Source organism: Pelecanus crispus, chromosome 5 (genome assembly GCF_030463565.1).
Source record: "Pelecanus crispus isolate bPelCri1 chromosome 5, bPelCri1.pri, whole genome shotgun sequence".
Taxonomy (NCBI): domain Eukaryota; kingdom Metazoa; phylum Chordata; class Aves; order Pelecaniformes; family Pelecanidae; genus Pelecanus; species Pelecanus crispus.
Window position 1 is genome coordinate 58,758,939 of NC_134647.1, and position 20,656 is coordinate 58,779,594.

The 20,656-nt window shown below is 40.5% G+C and overlaps 1 protein-coding gene across 1 annotated transcript; it reads right to left on the reverse strand.

Annotated features, from left to right (window-relative positions):
- Positions 1 to 2,664: 2,664 nt before the first annotated feature.
- Positions 2,665 to 14,506, reverse strand: ATP6V1G3 (ATPase H+ transporting V1 subunit G3). Its single transcript, XM_009477669.2, has 3 exons — positions 14,425 to 14,506; positions 6,191 to 6,291; positions 2,665 to 2,838 (listed from the first exon to the last, which is right to left on the reverse strand). Exons 1-3 carry the CDS (start codon positions 14,504 to 14,506, stop codon positions 2,665 to 2,667), a joined length of 357 nt encoding a protein of 118 aa, XP_009475944.2.
- Positions 14,507 to 20,656: the final 6,150 nt, after the last annotated feature.

A 20,656-nucleotide genomic window follows, 5' to 3' on the forward strand; every position in this document is an offset into this window, starting at 1 on the left:
AATGTCACATACACGATATTTTGTGCACTTATAAATTCAGCAGGCATTTTCTTGGCACCTCAGTATTTCATTGATGCAGCTGGTACTTTACACTCTTCATTTAAAAAAAACCAATATCTTGCCAAATTACATAGAGTCTAACTTGGCCTTTACCTCCGTACAGCTAAAAGTGGCAGTATAACCCCCCTTTCCCTGTTCAGAAGTAGGAATGAACGGAGAAGAGAGCAAATGCACAGAGTGCTCAAAGCTCTCAGATTTATGTCTCTCAAGATCAAAGAGGAAATCATAACAAATTAATTCCTTTTTCAAAAGTGGGTAGCCCTTCATTCTGGCCATAGTTCAAGAAAATAATCATGTTCAGAAAGTTTGAGTACTTACAACCCAATTTATATATCAGGTATGCAGGTGATGGCAAGGATACAGGCAGGTCATTGCCGTGATTGCAGCGCAGTGTCACTGAGAGATGGCACAGCTGCACCGTCCCCTCCAGACAGTGCTCCTCCATGCTGCCGGTGACTTCTGCTGTCCCCCACCATGTGCCCGGGTTTTTGTCAAGGAGGGTGTATTCATGGGATAATGTATTTTAAGAAGATTTAAATAAGAGATGTGTTTGTGGCCATTAGGACCAGAAGGGTAGAGAGTAGCCTTGAAAGGAGAGCAGAAGCTTTGCAAGAGCAGCAGTTGGTGACAGAAGACAGATTTTGGCAAGAATGAGGGAAAGGGGGAACGTCACAAAAAGCAGCAGGGCAATGCAGGAAGACAAAGCTTTATTTCACATAATCTGGGTTGCTGGCCTCCTGAAAAACTGCGTGTCTAGTTAGCTGCCCACCATGCTGTGGCAATTCTGCTCTTGCTGTACAGGGGTGTGTATTGTTATCCCATACAGAAACCCCATTGCTTTAGTTCTGCAGCTGAACCTGCAATGTTTCTGTATGTTTAGAAGTGACAACCGGTGGAAAGGGTGCTGAGCAGGCCCAGAAGGGAAAGCAGAGCAGTCCTGAATGCAGTGAGTTCTTGTGAGAGATTAGTGTCCACCTTGGTGACTGGTCAAGTTCACAGAAAATATTTGCTTCACAGTTGGGCGCTACACTGGGACTGCAGCCATGACCCAAACTGGAGGCATGTGCCTAGGCAGTGAGGCAATCCCGACGGCCCCGTGCCACGCAGGAGGGTGCCTGCATTGGCTTGTGCGCATGGGCTGGGACTGAAGTTCCTTCATCCCCTCAGTAAATCAAAGCCTATCACAGCTTGCTTCCGAGCACTCCTAAATAAATGAGCCTTTCAGCTGATGTCAATAGGATTTCTAGTCTCTTTCCCATTCCTCGGCATCCTTACATCCCTGGAGAATTATAATCAAGCACAGGAGACTGTAACAATCAGGGCTCGGAGATTATGTAGCATCCAGGCACAGCCTTGAGGAGTCATGTTTGCTGACATTAAGTTGACTACAGCTTTACGGTCATTTTACACATGACAGCATGTCAGCTGTGTAAACCTCGCTGGAACAGGAGATTGCCTGTGACTAGCTGCTGTGAAATTGAAATGATTTGTCTGTGTCTGTGTGGACTGAAAATCATGGCTATTGTTTGCTAGCCATTGCAATTTCTCAAGCTTCTTTTCTAATTCAGTGTAATTTTATAGTGGAGACAAGACATTAAGAGGGTTCATGATGCAGGTGTGTGCCAGATCCCCACTTCATCAGTGCCTCCCGTCAGATTTAACGGGCTGCACCTTGAAAGCCCCAGGTCATATTGTATTTTCCTAACTTCAGTAGCATTTATTCCAAGGGAAGTCTGTGCCATTGCAGAGGGAAGTATTACTCAAGGTCACTTAGGGTAACAGAAGTGAGCTCTAACTGACGTGATTTCTGTGAACAACCTGTGGACTAAGGTACCATTTAGTGTAGCTGGTGTAGAGTTTGAGCTCATGGGTTCCTGTGCTTTCGGTGAAACTATATAGATAGTGATGGATGTGCTAGTCTGCCCCTTGAACCAAAGCAATTTCATAAATGATAGCTCCTGTTCTCATTTTTCAGACTTAACAAAGCTATATAAAGTTTGTGGTGTAGTTAAACAAGACAGTATTTTGAGTATGGCTTTTGAACATAATTCTGTACAAATCGGCTATATTTTGCTTTAAATTAGCATGAAAAAATTCAAAATGTTTTGACTTATTCTTTTTGACCAAAAGCTACAGAGCTCCTATGTGTTCCATAACCTGACCACTCTGTGTGTCACAAGGAAACCAGAAATGCTTTAAGTTTTAGTGATATTCTATTTCATGTGACTTGAAGTACAATACAGATTGGGATAAACAGACTTTATGCAACACCACATCCTAGTACAGAACATTTTATAAGAGAAAAGGAGTAAAGACTCCCACAGAAAAGTTGCTGGTGTCAAATAATCATTTATTCTTCTGCTGTTGACTTGCCCCCGTCTAAATGACAGGGGCTTAGCTACCAACAGGAAACAACATTCCAACAAATACTTGTGAAACCCTGTATAATTCTTGTCACATCAAAAGCCTATGTGGAACTGTGTACTTTTGGCTTTAGTGTTCTTTTTTCTCACACATACAGAAACAATAAATGAGGAAATATTTATGCTTATCAAGAAAGAAGGCTACTTTTTACCAACATCCTTCCCAGCACATCAGTGGATCTTAAACTGCGTGTCTGAAGTTTGGGTGAACTTCAGGGTTGATGTCACATATTGTGCTCAAAAGCTTTTTCATCATGCTCTCCATGTTCTTGTGGTAGCTGCAAGTGAGGTTTCGGATGGTTTCTGTTGTTTGCTCTTCTATTTTAGCAGAGAGGTTACCTTGGGAGCCCATTACCTGAAAAGCAGAAGTCCTCTGAGCAAAATAGTTACATATGACTATGTTTATTGTACTTCTTCATCTAGCATAAACAGCACAAACACGTCACCGTGCTTCCTAACAGTAAGGGTGTGATCTAGGTTGAACTGTGCGCATAAAAACAGGATTAAAGGGAACTCTCTCATATGCTCGTTAGCAATGGGAATCTCCCCATGTAGTGAAAGTTTCCCAGCTCACTGTGGGAAGAACATTGTATATGTTTTGTCTTTTATATCGCTCATTTTAATTTGTTTTCTATTTTAATGACTAGTCAACTAAGTTCTATCACCAGTGTGCTTCGTCTGGCCTCACTGAGAATGAATGTGAGCATGGCTAAGGAGCAAAACATGGGAAAGCCTTCCTGACAATGCATAATTACAGTTTCAGAGTACTTGAAATGTCTTCAGCAGTTAGTGATGTATAACCCCCAACAGGCCTCAGACAAGGTCTTTTAATGTTACATTATCTTATCTGGCGAAATACCAGACAGCTTCTGGCACAGTTAATATCAGGACATTCGCTTAGAATTTAATTGACTCTAGACTTGCTGAACATTTTAGCAAGGTTATGTTATAAACAGATGCACACGTTCCAAATCTGTGACTTTGTTCCCTCCTCCCCCACTGCCCCAAAATCCCTTGAATTCTTCCCTTATGGAAAAGTCCTTCAGATACTGGCAGAGAAATTGGTTTCCAGCTAAAGAATTCCACAGGGGAGAGCAGAAGACGTTTCTGCACGCTGACAGAGTAAGAAAGGAATAAGTAACATATTCTTTTTGTTCCTGCCATGGTTCTCTGGGGTAGACTAGCAGCTGAAGCTAACCTGTGATGTTAGTGGGATACCTAGAGGATGACCAGCAACAAGGGAGGAGTCATCAGCTTTATTTTCCATGTGATTTTAGCCCAGCTTAGTCCTTAAAAGAAGGAAAAGCAGCTGAGCAAAGATCTTTTGCATAATTCACCTTTGCAATTCTATTTATCAGTACCTAGCAACGTATTAAGAAGTTTGTCCGTAATCCAGATATAAAACACTTTCCGATTTGGAAGAAATACAGGACGTAGACTTAATTGTAAATATCAGGAAAAGATTATAGTTTTCCATAGTAACTATTTTTAGCTGGCATTTTATTTTAGCTTTTAGGCAAGTTAGAATCATAGAAATCACAGAATCATTTAGGTTGGAAAAGACCTTTAAGATCATCCAATCCAACCATTAACCTAACATTGCCAAGTCCACCACTAAACCAGTTAAGGGTAGAGTAGAAATTTCATGTTTCCTGGCTTGGTGGCTGGATTATTTTTAATGAAAGCAAAAACTAGGAAGATTGTACAGCTTAGACCAGATTTATGAAGCTGACTTTCTCCACTGGGGAAAACAGCTTTCTAGAGATCCCAGATGGTTACATGTTATCCAGCTACTAAATACTTTTGAAAAACCTCAAGAAAAGTATTATAGTTTTAAGAAGAGCCTCTGTAGACTGGGAACCTGCTCTCTCAGTTCATGCTAATACTGTAACTTGAGGTAGTTAATTCTTACTCTTCTATGTATTTTTTCCCCCTTTTTCTACTTCTGATTTTGAAGACCTTTTTCTTGTCAGAATGCAGACATTGCTCTGCTTAGTCTATGATTTCTGCTGTCCTTGAAGGTCTGTCCCTTATTTTGCCCATACTGGTTTTATGCTAGTGTCATTCCAAAGTTGCTAAAATGTTACCTTGACTTGGGAGCCACAAAATTCAGAACTAGGCTGCACATCTCCAGAGTTCAGTGATCTCAGACCCTGAGTACAAACACCATGAGCACTAGCAAAATTGGTTTGAGATCCAGGCTTAAATTTTGTATATTTTGAAAAAAGATCTTGCGTATTGCCACTCTAACCTCAAATCAGTCGTTATTTTCTGTTGCTGCTGTTGTTCATTCTGGACTGATGTGGAACATCTTGTAGTATGGGAAAACTTACCCCAGTTTGGATACAGCAACACAAAGAAAGAGGAGGAATAGCATTAAATGAGACTGTGACAAAGAATTAAAGATACTTGTGTCCGAATACCTGAGCTGAACTGAACTGGGCATCAGACTTCCCTCTGCACTGGCTTAGCTGGGACTCCTGACTGCCTTCCAGGCACAGGTTAATAATGATGACATTTGTCTGGGTAGATAAATGTTCGACATAATGGGGTCAGGGAATGTGAAGGAGGATGGCAATGATCTCGTACAACATGCTGTCATTTGAGGAGCAATACGTGCTCTGTCCTGGTTGTGTGAAATGTTCAGTCGACAAACAGTGGCCTTTCCCTGCAGCTTTAATTTTGTTTGTGATGAAAAAATTGGGTTCACACCAAAGCAACATCTTTTCTCTTCTACTATTTCAGACCTAAACCAAGAAGTCTGGCTTGACTGAAAAGGTGAACAAATTTTAGAGGTGTTTTTACTTTATTTTAGTGTCAGTAAGCATCTGAAATTGCACATATGAGACAATTCCACCTGGCCTGGCTGTGTGACAGTGTGTCTGTGTGTATCTGCTCCTAAGGCTTGTGATCTCTGCTGGAAAATGTTTTAGGTGAAGTGTGACTGAAATGACAGGTTTGTAAAGCAGTTTTTATTTGACCTCTTTGGCTTTTTTTGTGGCTGCTTTTGCACATGTAGTTTCCTTGCCTTTGCACAAAACAAGCAGGGGAAAAAAACAAGAACAAAAATGTAAGAGGAAGGTCACCAGGTAAAAAGAGAATGGTTTGTGAACCTTCATGAAAATAGTAGAGAAAACTGCACGATGGCATAAATATATAAAATGCACTATAATTCAGATATGAAAATGTCAGCCAGACCACTTTTATTATGAAAACATAGTGAAAAACTCCAAAGTTTTGGTGATTTGAGTTCATCAAAGATGCAGTCTTGTATGCTGTCAAAAAAGTCAGCTAAAGTGGAACAGAAAAAGAAAGATAGATTTAAAATCTTTGCTTCTACTGAAATATCCACCTTACTGAAATCTCCAGTTTCAAGACAGGAATGAGGTCTGTCTGGAGTTAAAGAAAGAGGAGCCGAAGGTATTTTTCCTTAAGGGAGATATGTCTTCAAAGGACAAGCAGGAACCAGATACAGAATCTGGACAATTTTAGGGGTGAAATTCCACAATACCTTCTGCAAATGCATTTGAAGCCTGTGAAGAAATCAAAATGAAGTATATACATATCATAGGTGATATCTCTGTGTTTAATCAGTAAGATGATCACATTGGTTTGCAGAAATCTCCACGTAACGCTGTTTGAAGCAATTTGTTTTATCATTGAGCAGATTGACACTACAAAAGAACATATGCAGATTTGTTTCTTACATTTGTTTGCTTGTTCCTAAATTCCTTCTCCCTCTGTAACCGGTAGCAGTCTATCTCAGCTATGGCTTCTTCTTTGGCCTGCTTCAGCCTCTTTCCCTTTCCTGATGGGGGAAGAAGAAGGGATTTACTTCACACTTGTCACTGTATCCCAAAGATGAATGTCTCTAAACCAGAGGTATTTTACACTGCATAATAAAACAGACAAAGCTTCGAGCAAAGTCACCAGCAGTCTTATTTGCCCAAGAATGGTCAGAAGAGCCAAAGTGATTTAGGTAGGGTACTTTTTGACTGAAAGCCAGTCACGCAAGTACCCATCTTCTGAGACCAACTCCCTGTGCGAAAGCACACGTCAAATGAAAAGCTTGTTGGTTTGCTAACAACAGAAGTCTTTTTGCAACTACACGTTTTCTTGTAACACAAATGCTTTTTTTTTTTTTTTTTTAATCACAGCTTGCCATTTAAATAAATATCTATCTTTCCTTCATCAGCAATAGCAGCAGCCAGATAACAGATTTTAGTTGTCACTGATGGGAAAAGACGTTATTCTGTAAGATTTGCTGTATTGATTGGTTGCCAGCATCCCTTCATCCCACACCAACTGGATTCTGCTTAGAGCTGGCAGATTTCCAAAGTACTGCAAGATACGTCTTAACCACTACCAAACTGAGCTGCAACCTTCAGGCTTTGTCCTCTTCTCCCCAACCCTTTTCCCCAAACATTTGTTAAATGCAGAGGTGAGTGATTAAGAGAAAAAAGAGGTCAATGGTAATCTCTACCAATGCATAGAAAATATGAAAGTGATTAAAAAGTCTTTTTTTTCTTCCTTTTCTTTTTAAACAGGAGGGTCATCTGTACAGTGGCATTTTAGGCTGTAGTGGAAAATAGAACCTTCCTCCTGAACAGGCTTGTTTACATACTTTTTTTCATTGTGAATAGTTACTTTGTCTTAGGTAAAATGCTAAGTGTTTGTCAAATCAAGCACCTGTAAGTCATTGCAGGGCATAAAGTAGTTCCTTGGTCTAGCAGGGATGTTATGTAAAGGATAGGAGTAAAAGGTTTGGAAATGTGATGCTTAGGTTTTTACATGAAGCAAGTGTTGAACATGTCATAACCACCCCATGGTGATGCATCTCTGACTGTTTTGTGTAAAGTCAGTAAAGTTGCATGGATCTCCACAGGACTCTGCTACATTACTTTGTAAGGAAAAAGTCACTTTCTAACTGACGGGGCTGTAAATGTCTTGCATTGAAAGTTGATATGTTATATTTGAGACACCTGGGCTGATGCTGATTTTTGGGGTCTCTTTCTTCTGTACAGCTAGAATTTTAGGATTGGGAGGGGATAAGCTTGCTCCCTTTTCTTAAAGGGAGAAATGTCTTTGACAGCGGAAAAAGCTATTGCTTAGTTGCTTAAATTAGGATATCGCAAGAATGAGAGAATAGAGGCTAAGCAACTGAAAAAGGCGTGTTTATCTGATGTGTGAAACATCCATTTCTGTATTTACATATTGTAACAACCTGCTTAACATCACTGAGGAATATGAATGCTTTTGTAAGTTTTGGGTTTTTTTTGTTTAATCTTTCAATTCAAGCACAAAAGTTGAAAACAGTACCTTTTCTGAAATCCTAAGGAACATTCTCTGACTAGGCTAGAAAGATGAGCATTAGTATTTCTGGTTTATTTTCTCCAGGCTGCTACATTGGATTGGTTATACCTGTGCTGGGCTTCTGAAGCCTTATCAGGTGTGGCATATAGCAATCTGCTTCCACTGAGCATGGCACAATGAGGAAGCTGAATCTTGGGATGAAGACTGTTGTTTTTGATACATCTGAGGTTCAACAAAAGCCTGGGTAAAATGCCTGATCCAGCAGTAAATTATTTGCCCAGTTGACAGCTCCTTCTGAAGTCATTATCTGCAGATGGGTGAGTAGAAGCAGATTGATGCCTGAAATGGGAATTTCCTTTTAAAGTCTTGATTCCTGGACTGCTTGATTTTGTGGGTGTGCTTATTGTGGGACCTGGGGTGCATGGTTGTATAAAGGCTTTTTACAGGAAGGAGCAACCTGGTGAGAAACTAGATAGCTTTACTGACTCTCAGTTCATCAGTGTAGTGCTCTTTTGTGTAGTTAATTATATTTCTCAGAGTCCTTCTGCCACCGAGGCACTGTGCTTATGTATAAAGGGGCAGAGAGGCAATTTAAAACCTAGCATGTACTTTCCCAGAGTTTGTATTTGTTTGATAGGGGCTGATGCCCTCAGCTTCTTCCACTCACTGTGTGAAGTCTTCGGACCAGTGTGAACTGACAGATTTGTGTAAGAGCCTGACATCAGTCTGGACAACAAAATTTGGAACCAGGTTTAGGTCCGTATTTTGAAGTTTCCCTTATTCTCCTCTCCAAATTTGGAGCTGATCTGCCTTTTATAGAGTTTTCCTCTAGCAGCGGAGCTGGGGGGTGATTCTCTGGAGCTGGAAGTTGGGGGGAGTGACTATGGTGAAGCTCTGCCAATTTCACCAGCTGAGGAACTGGATCTCTATAGCAAATTAAATTATTTCAAAATCAGTGGGATTTTAATTTCAAATTCCATCTGGGGGGCCATCTGTAGTAAATATGTTGCATATTTGGCCACCGGATAGATAAATAAATCCATTTAAAATGCACAAAATGGAAAGAGTTTACTGTAAAACAACAGTTCATTTGCCTCTGACTATGTAGCTAGTGAACCAAAAAGTATATATATACATACATGTCAGCTCTTGACAGTGCACTGGAGTAAGCACAATACATAGGGTGTCACTGTAGGGTGGCAGCCATTTCATTTTTCCATGATGCCTTTAGGATTGGCACAGCAGGAACCTGCTGCTTCCTATTTAATTAAGTGGAAAAGCTGTGAGTAAATTACTGCTAGTTCAACAACGTTGTGGATAGAATCGGCAACTGCCAACATATGCGATAGTGCATATGCTGCACCTGATTAAGTTAAGCAGAAACTAGATCTTAACCTGCTGTTTCACTAGAGACAAACCAAAAATAATTAATCAGTCTGTTATTAACCACTTGTCTGCTACCTTAGTTGTGCAATACAGGATTGCCTTTTCAAAGTCTTGCTGATCTTCTGGATGGGATTCTCTGCAGAGCACAGCCGAGCTGAAATCAAACCTTACACACTGAAGGGTGGCAGAGCGTTGAAGTTTAGCCAAGATCATGCAAAAAGAGGGCAGGAAATACAGGAGGATGGGCAAACCAACCTGTCCCTGCGACATTTCCTCTAGGATCATAAAGGTGAGGTGCAGAAAGCTCCAAGTTCGAAGAGACTTTTGCCCCAAAGGGCATGCCATGGGGGCCAGGTGTGCTGCTGCCCCTGTGTCCCTCCTTCCCATCCTTGAAGATGGGGAGCAGCAAAGCAGCTGTGCTATGCCTGGTTTCCTTGTCCACTGTTGTCCATGATTACGGTAGCTGACAGCCTCTAAATTTCCAGGCATTGCGTTAAATTGGCCAAATCTTAACCAACTTTCTGTAACAAGTTTTACCCTGCGTTAGATTTTCTTACCTAACCTGGGAAGGCATTACTAGCATGGAGAAAGGTGGTATTCTTCTTTCTAGGTATTTCTGTGATGTTAATGAAATACCTACATCTGGTTAGAGCCAAAAGAACTGGTGAGGTTTTTTAGGTTGTTGGGGGTTTTAGGTCTTGCAAGAAAAAGACAGTAGAAAGCAAAAATGTTGCATTCTAATTTGCTCAAACACTAACTTATCTCAATTTCCAAAACCTGCCATGCTAAAATTGGCTTTCTGTTTTCAAACAGTATCTAGGCTTCTGCTTCTAGCTGCATTTCTGCATATAAATCATGTCATATTAAGAAGCTGCCAAAAATTAATCATATTTTCTTTAAATAGGACCATTTCAGTTGTCTTCAGGAGTTTTAAATTGTCTGCAAAATGGGGTTTAGGGATGCTCATTTTGAGAAGACTATTTTGCACTTTTAATAAAATACAATAAAAGCATCTGATCAGTATGTATAGCTTTTTCAGCAGATAAAATATGTCCTGGATATTATCCAAGAGAGAGCTGTAGATATAATTCTGTTTACAATAACTTACTTTGATTAACATTTGTTTTTAATCTGATTTCCTGAAATCTTTCATCTGAGCTTTCATTTTATTAGGCACTAGAAATTCAAGCCAAGATATAAAAATCTATAGGAAAACAAATTTTGCTAAACCCAGTTTTCATGACACATTTGTTTCCCTTGTTTTACCCGAAAGGATTTTCAGGAATTGATGTCTTGGCTCTGACAATGCTCAGTTATTTCTGGGATCCAAATTACGCTTAAAGCAAAAATGATAGATAAAGCAGTGCTGTGTATAAAAGGCCAAAGGATTGCAGACTCTTTTGCTTTGTGTTTAATCAGTTTAATAGTTTCAGCCTTGCATGTGTGCCTTTACCAACAAACTTAATAATTCATCAGGTATATATGACATCAGCCAATGATACAGTAAAGATATTGCAACCCACGAGAAAGGGTATTGAGCAAGAAGTATGAAAAAGCATGTACAGAGGAGCTTTAGCACTGTATTTTTGCTTTGCTTCATGTCTATAAATATAATTTTATTTATTTGCTAATTTTTCAGTTATCCAAAGTGGATTTTGCATTACAAACAGCTGCACATATGTCAGCAAAAACCAGGCCCAATATCTGTTTATATACAGTATTACGTGTGTTAATGCTACATTTTGATCTGGTTATGTGGGTATCAACTGTAAACACTGAAGGGTTTGCGTAAGGGCAGTTTTGCTAATCACATTTCCTTGAAAATGGCTTTTCCTGGTTGTGTCCCATGAGTGATCTGCCTTTCATTCTGCTCGTGTTATAATGTAAATAGACTTGTTGGACTCATTCATATAGTGGTGGTGTGCAATGGCTGTTTGCGGTGACGAAGGAGGTCATATGTACAGTTTAGCGGGGACGGGACTGCGTTAACACTTGCTGGACGGGTTCATGGCTTTCAGCTGCAGCCCAGATCCGCGGAGTGCCAGGCGCCGAGCAGAAGCTGCTGATCTGAACTGGTACCAGGCGGATCTGGGCTGGCATTTCCTGGGATGAAGCAGCATGTCCTCACCTTGTTTCTCCGAATTGTGTGTGCACAGGTTAACTGATTGCGCTATATATATCGGTTGTGTTTTGTGTATTTTCTTTTATCTTGTTTTTTGCGATCAGAGAGAAACTATGCAGTCCTTTATGCTGATCTAACTGCAGAATCACTCTGGGGAAGAGACTATTTGAGTTACTCTAACTTGGCATAACCGGATTTGGCACGAAAAGCATCCCTTTTGTCCTTGTCCCACAGTATTTAAGTTATGCTGGTATAGTTAGGTTTCTGAGGTGGTGTACTGACATTGCTATGAAGAATACTGAAATTAAGGACCACATGGAAATTTTTAAATTTTTATTTTGTAGCCTCGCTGCAAACGTGTTGTAATGTTGAATAGAATAATGATTTTCTAGGTATAACTATTCTGTTAGATTAGCTATAATGCTTGGTTTAGCACAAAATCCAGGGTGGAGTAGTGCTTAGGAAAACCTGAATCAGAAACATTAAGGCCTGACCTTGCTCATGTGATCCGTGAAATCTGAAATTCACAAGAGCTTTGCTGTTCGCACCCTAGTAGAAACTGTTGGCAGTATTTAACATGAACAAAAAGATCCACCAAAGTCTTTAGGCTATAGATGAATATGCCAAGTCAGCAGGTATTTGAACATTTTGCCCTTGATCTGCGATACCTAGGAACAAAATATCTTAGAAATCCTTGAGGTTTTTCATGGGATTGCACAGAGCTGCTGAGGCTGGAAAGGGCCTCCGGGGTCCACTCCGACCCCCTGCTCAGAGCAGGCTCGGCAAGGGCGGCTTGACTGGAGCCATATCCAGTGGGTTTTGAGTGTCTCAGGATAGAGACTCCACAGCCTCTCTGGGCAGCCTGTTCCTGGGTTTCACCTCCCTCACAGAGTTTTCTTATGTTTAAATTTATGCTATTGTCTCTTGCCTTTTCAATAGATACCACTGGAAAGAGTCTGGCTCTGCCTTCTTTACCTCCTTTAGCCCCCCCCCCCGATCTTTATGTACGAGCAATTTTTATTTTCCTTCATAATTTTTATAAAGGCAAAAAAGTGTTTGGCTTTAAAAGTAATAGAGAAGAAAGTCATACTGATGAAATATTTTTACTTTAAATATTTTTACTGATAGCAAAATTCTTAGTAGCTGTTTTCCTGTAGCTGAATAACTCCTACCTTGACACTAATACACTAGTAGGTGTAGGCAGTGGTTTAAGTGCAGTTTCTGACTCAGAGGTGTCTGGAAGATGCTTTATCTGTAAGAAGCCCTGTGCTTATCACAAGCACTCTGTGGGGTTGAGGGACAGGAGTGTATTTTTTGCAGAGTAAATGCACCTGTAACTATGTCTGGATTCTGCAAGACACTCGTCTTTGGTCATTACTTTTATGTTATAATGATGCTTTTCATTTTTTTGAGTTTCTTAATTTATGAAACCTCTTTTTAACTGGCTGTTTTAGAAAAAGCCAGTGTGACTTTTCTGGTTTTAAAAACAAAAGCAAACCAAATGGGAAAAAAAAAAATCAAAACCAAAAATAAAGGGTAATCAACATCAAGCTATCATAGCTAGAGGCCTGATTCTGCAGCCTGTGTTCGGACCAAACCCCCACTCCCTCCACTGAGGGCTGTGCCTTTCCAGGTCATACGCTTTCTTGCTCCAGGGAGCAGTGCGTTTCCTTTGCCCTATATGACAAGGGAAGAACCATCCCACTGACAGCACCTCGTTTGGCTATAAAAGGGTCAAATCACTTAATTATTGCTTGCTTTCAGGCTGGGAGCAGCAACCCCAAACACCTTTTTGTGAGCCGTCTCTTTTATGAAGATGGGAGATTCCCCACCACCTCTGTTGCTTCTGCAAGGCACAGGGAGTAGCTGGGTGCTCAGGGAAGGGGTATTGCCTTCCTACTTATTTTCTGCGTGCTGTTGTACAAAGGAACATGTTGCACTAATAAGTAGTGAACGCACAGCAATGCTGATTTCTGTGTAGAAGGGATATAGGAACTACACAAATTATTTTTGTTTAGCTTCTATTTCTCCATGGGAAACAAAACACATTCCTTCATCATGTTCTTGCAGCACCTGGCATCATCTTCCTGCATTTTAGTTGAGTCCTGCAGGACAACATTGTTTCCTGCTGCTGGTTTCTAAATCAAGATAATTCCATGAAACAGTATTAATGTGTCACTGCTAACGCAGGTCAGTGACTGTGGCTGGTACCTACGTTAAGGAGAACAAGGTCACCATATTTTTCATTAAATCACTGGGAGATGAATGCAGAAAATGAAGGAAATAGATAATGGAAAGATTGCCAGGAGAATTATTTCTTTGATTGAAATTATTCTGGCAGATACCTTCTTTTTTTATATTTGTTGTTATTCCTTTTTGCTTATATTTGACTAAAATAAAAATATATTAATTTATTATTGGATATCTACACATGCTTTGCCCTGGGCATTTAGGCATTCAGCAAACAAGATGTTTATTTAAATTGAACATTTAATCACTTGCTGATTGCTTGTACCATGTAGTAAGATTTACAGGAATGACCTATCACAGTACTGACAGTTCTTGTGACTGTACCGTGACTTTCGTTACTATCATTGTGCTGAAGCCTCCCTTTGTTTTCATATAATTTTTTTGAAGCCCAGCTGAGATTGGAAGGCAAGTTACTAGATTTCGTAGGTAAAGAGGAACACTGAAAAATTTATACAAGGCCTATAAAGAGAGAGTTTGGAGTCTGGTCCTCCAGAGCTAGCAGCCTGGGGAGGCATGTAGGCTTCTAGTTTAAATACCTAAGGAAGGCTGTAATGACGTTATTGGCGTTGAGATAAAGCAAGAATAAATCTAGCTGACAGGATGAATATAACAAAGAAAACCTTGTTTAATGTAATAAGGCATGTGTGCACGCACACACAAGCACACAGAATTTTAAGCAAACTCTGAATGTTTAGGTTTGGTTAAATGCCTGGCCGCAGTCAAGGCACAGCACTAATGGAAGTGAGAAGAAAGAATAGGAGCAGCACAGCTGTGATGTATACAAATGAAATAATGTTGTTTTTCTGTGAGCCACTGTAATTCTGAAGAGCTTACAGTAGAAAACTACAGTAAACAAGGCCATCTACTCACTTTTTTTGGCTTCCTCCAGTTTGTCCTTGGCACGTTTTTCTGCCTGCAGAAGCTGCTGGATTCCCTGAGACTGGCTGGTCATGCTGATTGCTGAGGCCGGTGCACTTCTGCGGGGACTGGAGCTCGGAGGGAGTTTTATACAGCCGCCAGGCTCTTCCTTGTGCTTTTTGTTCTGTCTGTTATTACAACAGCCTTCCAGACTGCGCCAAACCAGCCGGCTCTGCCTGGATTGCTGCTGGGCAAAAAGGCCTGCTAGGGTAATCAGAAAAACACAACAGCGAGGTTGAAAGGAATGTTCTCCCCTCCTCAGGGTCACCGAAAAGATGAAGTGTATGATTAACACATTGGGAAAAGAAGAGCACTCCAAGTGGCTTGTAGTTTAATGGGGATTTTTTTTTTTTTTAATCTTCTATTGCTGAAGCAGAACATAGTTAATCTTGTCAGAGGAACTGAGGAAAAAAAATTGTTTCTTGGAATTCCTTATTAAACTTCCTGTGAATGTGAAGAATCAGACTTGGTCAACAAGTAGTTTTGGTTGAACACAGTGAACTGGTGGTGGGTTTCTGTTTGGTGTTACTACTTAACATTATTAGAGTATTTTCATTTTAAAAAAAAAAAAATCTTCATTGGAAATGAATTCATCAGGGACTAAAGCTTAATAAACCATGTGGTGGTTGAGGTGTGCTCTGTGTTTTAATCTGCCATGAGGGAGATGAGTGCTGTGGTGGGAAGCCGTGGGATTAACTCTAAAATACAGACTCTGGGAAGGTATGAGTGGTGGTCTAGGTCTTACTTTCAAGTCCTACTAACACACACAACAGTCAACTGAACATGTGAGCATGGCTGCAGATGCTCATCCCATTCCCGACGGTAGGAGAGAGTGTCTTGTGAGCTACTGCATAAATGAGCAGCACATTGATATTTTGAATCCTTACAAAAAAACACAACAAATCCCACTGTCAAAGGTACTTCAGCCATTGCACAGGAGGGGGACATGTCAAGATGCATAATTAAAATAGTTTGTTTTTTTTTTTAAAAATACTTCATAGCATGAGTAAAGCGTATTTATTGCAAGTACTTCTGACACAATTTTGACAGGACCAGAGATTACCTTCTGATGGAAATAGTTTTTTCTGGCTGCAATTATATAGATAGATAGATAGTTATGCCTATATGTGTGTATATATATAATTTCTGCATATATATTATAAAATAAAATACGTATATATAAAAATTATTTGGTGTTCTCTGCTAGTGGCCTTTGCTGTAGGGCCCTTTCTTTTCTGGGGCAGCTGTGCCATGCTACTTGCTTGCTGCAAGGCTGTTACCTGGTCCTTATGAGGAAATGTGTATTGTTGTTAATGAAGTGTCCCCTTCCTGTGTGTGTGTCACCTGCCCCTCCAAATAGCTGCAGGCTCGAGGGAAAATGGAGGGAGAAGCCTCTTGCCATATTACTGTCTTCAGCTGTGCTCTGAATGACAGTACCACTGAGGCTTTGAAAAGGAAGTAGTTTTATTTTCTGATTTGTGATATCATGGAGTCAAATTCCACCCAGGCTGCCTCTTGGGAAAATCCCTATTTCTTACCACATGTTAGTCACCAAGTTTCTTCCAGAAACCGTGTGAGATGCCTCCTCATCTCCAGCACTGAAGTCTGAGATCTGCTCTAGCTACAAGAGAGCAGACATGGCACTATTTTTAGAAGATTTTAATGCATAGCCTTGAAGTGTATTTTATTCAGACATATAAGAGGAAGTGATGATCAGTTGTACAGCAAATGTGGAAAATGGTAGGGTTAGGAAGCCTGTTGTGCCACTGGGGCTCAGCTCCAAATGATCTAACCAGCAAAGAAAAGCAGAAGTGGAAAATGAAAGTGAAAAATGAAGAGATTTGGTTTACTTGGGGCAGGAAGCTTGGGCTCAGAACTTTAAAGCAGTAGTTACTTAAAAATTAAATAGGAAGCGGAAATGTCAGGCTTGTCTCAGGCATCAAAAGATTATTCCAGGCAAAGGGTCTTGTCAAGCAAATCTCATTGCTACAAGAAATGTTACAAAACTGCTGGCAAACTAAACTCTTTCAGAGTTTCTGGACTTGGCTGAAAGCATCAGGGGTCAGACCTTTTGACTTTTCAGAGCAGTTCTCAATGCTGTAATTATGTTATGTGGGCCTCAGTAATGATCTGAATTTTGATATTTACAATCTGTTAATTTTAATTAATATTTCACAGAAAATAGTTCTGTATGATGAATTTTTATGGGAAAAAATCCACTCTTGAACAGATTACAAAGCTCTTCCATTGTTAAGAAGTTCATATATTTCTTAAGCAGATCATTTGAGCTGCAGATGTCACAGTTCACATATTTCAATGTTTTTCTGAATGAAAAAAAAAAATCTCAGTTTATAATTTTCCTTGTAGTTAGTTCATCTACAGTGTGGTGGCATGCCATGTTGGCACTCCTCACTGCATCAGGCAGGTACTGGTACGTCTCTGCAGGGGAGATGATGATAATTTATTTTGGCTGGTGCTTGTACACATTTTGTTAGACTCCACACAAAGTACTGTCACTCAGAACTAATTTCAAAGCTTGTCTGATGATGACAGTGATGATCTCAGACTATGTTGACATGGCACCTCCGTGTATCCCACTTCATGGATAATTCATTAAAATAAAGTAGGTTAAGCCATCAACTGACCAGGCAGGCTCCTACTTCATCACACAAGTTAATAAGAAACTTCTCTGTCGTAGTTGCTGGCTTTCTTTCCAAGTCAGCTCCAGACTCATTTAATTAGAGTAGAGAAGCCGATGTGGTGACTGGTGGTAGTGGGGGACCAGAGGTGTTACCAGAGGGAGAGAGGGCAGAGAGAAGGGGTTTTTTTTTGTTGGGTTTTTTTTTTTTTTTTTTTTAAAAGACTCCCCCCTTTTCTTCTCAACATTTCATCCAGCTATCTTGGTCCCCAGAATTTCCTGAGCCTTTTCTGGTTGTCTCCACTAACAGAAAGGGAAAAACAGGATCAGTTCTGGCATTCTTGCTCCCTCAAAGCAAAGCCGTGGAGCAAGGAAATGAAGAGTCTTACGAGGGACAGGAGACCCTGCTGATCTCCCCTGCTTATCCACAGCTTAACCAGCAGAAACACCCTAAATCAGGCATTTCTAGTTTAGATGGAGGCTGTGCAGCTGCTGTCTTTTCTCTGCAGTGGGAAGGTCAGGGCCAGTGGGTAAGTCCACCCCAAGTAGTTCAGATTATTTTATTTGGAAAAAAATCTGCTTGCTGTTACTTAGATGGAGCCTTACCTAGCATAAATATAACAACTTCTCAGTCTATCTACCACTGAGCAGTAAAGGTAGTTCTGTGGCATCCTTTTATTGTGGTTTAAGTGTGTACAGGCTCTTCTGCATGTAGGAGGGCAGCAGGCGGAGTTTCCGGTGAAATGTGTTTAAGTTGAAGGTCTCCCAGGCATTGTCTCTGTGGCTGTATTTCTCAAAGCATGCACATTTTTTTAATCACCTTTTTTATTATAAAAAATATTCTTTCCAAATGAGCTGCTGTGACTACTAAGTAGTACGCTTTGTTCAGGCTACAACTTCAAAGCAGCGACATTGATTCAATGATAAAGTGTTAAAATCAGCAGCATGTCAGGCAGGGCAGCTGGCGCGGATGCTTTTGTGTGTCAGTGTGTGCCTTTTGTTTTGTTGCCCTAGAAAGGCCTAAGTATGAAAAAACAGGGTGCACACCTGCATGGCTTCCTACATCAGGATGGGGACTGCTTTTCTGGTGAAAATGGCGCGCCTTCAAATGGAGTAAGATCTATCACGTTGAGAAAGAGTACTGGGCTCCTGTCAGCATTAATGTCAAAAGGTCTTTGTGCATAAATTAAAATGCATGCAGTGAAAACTGTCACACTTTTCTCAAAATCATGGCCTTTTCTCTCTGAATTCAACAACCACATTTGCTTATATTAAAAACAGTTACGAACTTTGTGCTGAAGTTGTAATTATGTCTGCAAGTTAGGATTCTCACTACACCATTTTCTGACAGTGACGTTCTCACTCTGTTGGCATCAGCGCAGTTGACCTCAGCAGACTGAATTTCACCCAGAGGCCTGAAAAATATGGGAACAAACAGGTAAGAAAAGATGAATAGATATTAAAATATTGCCAGAGGCGGGTTGCTGCCATACTGTCTGGGTGAGCTTATTGACTGCTGGCCAAGTCTGTCAACACAGCCCCAGCTTCAGCTGGCATAGCAGTCTGCCTGCCCTATATTGAACACATACCTGTAAACCAGCTCATATTTTTTGCTAAATTTGGCCTGTGTCTAGATATGAGTAATTATGTTTGTAACTATAGTTGGTTTAGCTTTCAGAGAAAGCCAATGTGAGCTATGTATTTAATTATTTTTTTCTAAAAATCTCTTCAACTCCTAGGAGAAAAATTAAGAAAAAAATATGTGTCTTCTTTTTTTTTTTTTTCACTACCCATGTGATAATTCGGGTAAAGTAAATAATAAACAAGTGCAAAAAAGCGCCCCCCCCCTAAAGCTTCCAGGTTAGTTTATAACTTGACCATCAGTATGGTTGTGATTATTTCCTATTCTCAGTGTATGGTGTGTTCACCCCAGCCAGCAAGTAAGCCCTGACCAAGCAGATTGCTCTCTCCCCCGCAGTGGCATTGGGGAGAGAATCAAAAGAGCAAAAGCAAGAACACTTGTCGGTCAAGATAAAAACAGTGTAAAAAGTGAGGGGAAGGGGTTGGGGGAGGCAAAGCGATGCAAAGGCAGTCACTCATCACCTCCCACAAGCAGACCAATGCCCAGTCAGCCTCAAAATAGTGGTTACTTCGGAAAGACCAAATCCCCAGTTTTATTGCTGAGCCTTGGCATTATGTGGCATGCAATATCCCTTTGGTCTTGCTGCAAAGGGCTTGCTGCCCTGGCTGTGTCCACTCCCAGCCTCTTGCCCACCCCTCCTGCTCCCTGAGGGGGACAGAGTGAGCAACAGAGAAAGCCGTGACACCCTGCAAGCACTGTTCAGCAACACCTCAAACATCAGTGTGCTATCAACACAATTTTAGTCACAAGCCCACAATGTGCAGGCTGCGATGCAGCAATTAACTCCATCCCAGCCAGACCCAGTATGCAATGTTTCATTTCAAATAATGTTTCCTCTTTTTTTCTTTTCCCAGTGCAGCTATTTGCTATCTTCTTTCCCACCCTTCTGCACAAAGAGCATGCCTCTTCCCTTATTACATTCTCTTGATAACTTTTAGCATTGCTGCCTTCCCCAAAAGAAGTTTGCAACCTCACCAGTGTATGTGTGCAGGCGGGGAGGGGAGAGGAAGTGGGGACTCATGTAAATAGATTTTGAACTGTGTAGGCTGACCAACAGCTTGCATCCATGTCACAGCTCAACTTTAACTTGAAGAAAACCACGTGTAGTATATCAGAAAATTTCAGTGCTGCCTCAAATTAGATTTACCAAAATCAACAAAGATATCACAAAGAAAATAGTTCAACTTTGCAGTCTAGAGGAGCTGAACCTGTAGTCCTCTGTACTGTACTTATGTGTTGCTGCTCTGTGTATGGCTCAAGGTCATTTAACCAATTTGCTGACCTTTGACAAAGTCTTGATTTTCTACTCGGTCATTTCACTGTATTTCATTCCAGCTCTGAGCAACACCAGCTTAAACTGAAAGTGAATAAAAGGAATAAGAAGAATTTCCTTTCTTCTAGTGAAAATATTAATACTACAATAGGAAGAAGGAAAGCCTATTTTTTTTAAGTCCTCATAAAGCAAGTGATTATCTGGAAAGGTGAGACACAAAACCTGGGGTGGAAAAATGACCAATACCGGCAATCTGTCTTTAAGACCAGAGTAGATGTTGCCTTAGCTAAGCTAGTCCCTGTAAAATTTCCTGACATTATTCCTGATACAGCGAAGGGGATGGGGGTGCTTTTCTCCTTATTTTGTAAGACCTGCTTTTGAATTAGTGTTCCTAAAACAAGAAACGTGTACATGCACTTATCCTAGTACGCGTGTAAGTACACAAGCACATGTTCGTGCACTGAGATTTAAAATCTCTGTTCCTTCATTTTCCAGTGCTTTCTAGGATTTTTGGTTTTAAAAAAAAATAGAACTTACCCTTCCTTCCTTCATAAAACAAATTGGAACGTTAACTAATTTTAGCTTATTCACCACTTTACTTCATGTCTCTGGTATTTCTGTTCTCTGTTTC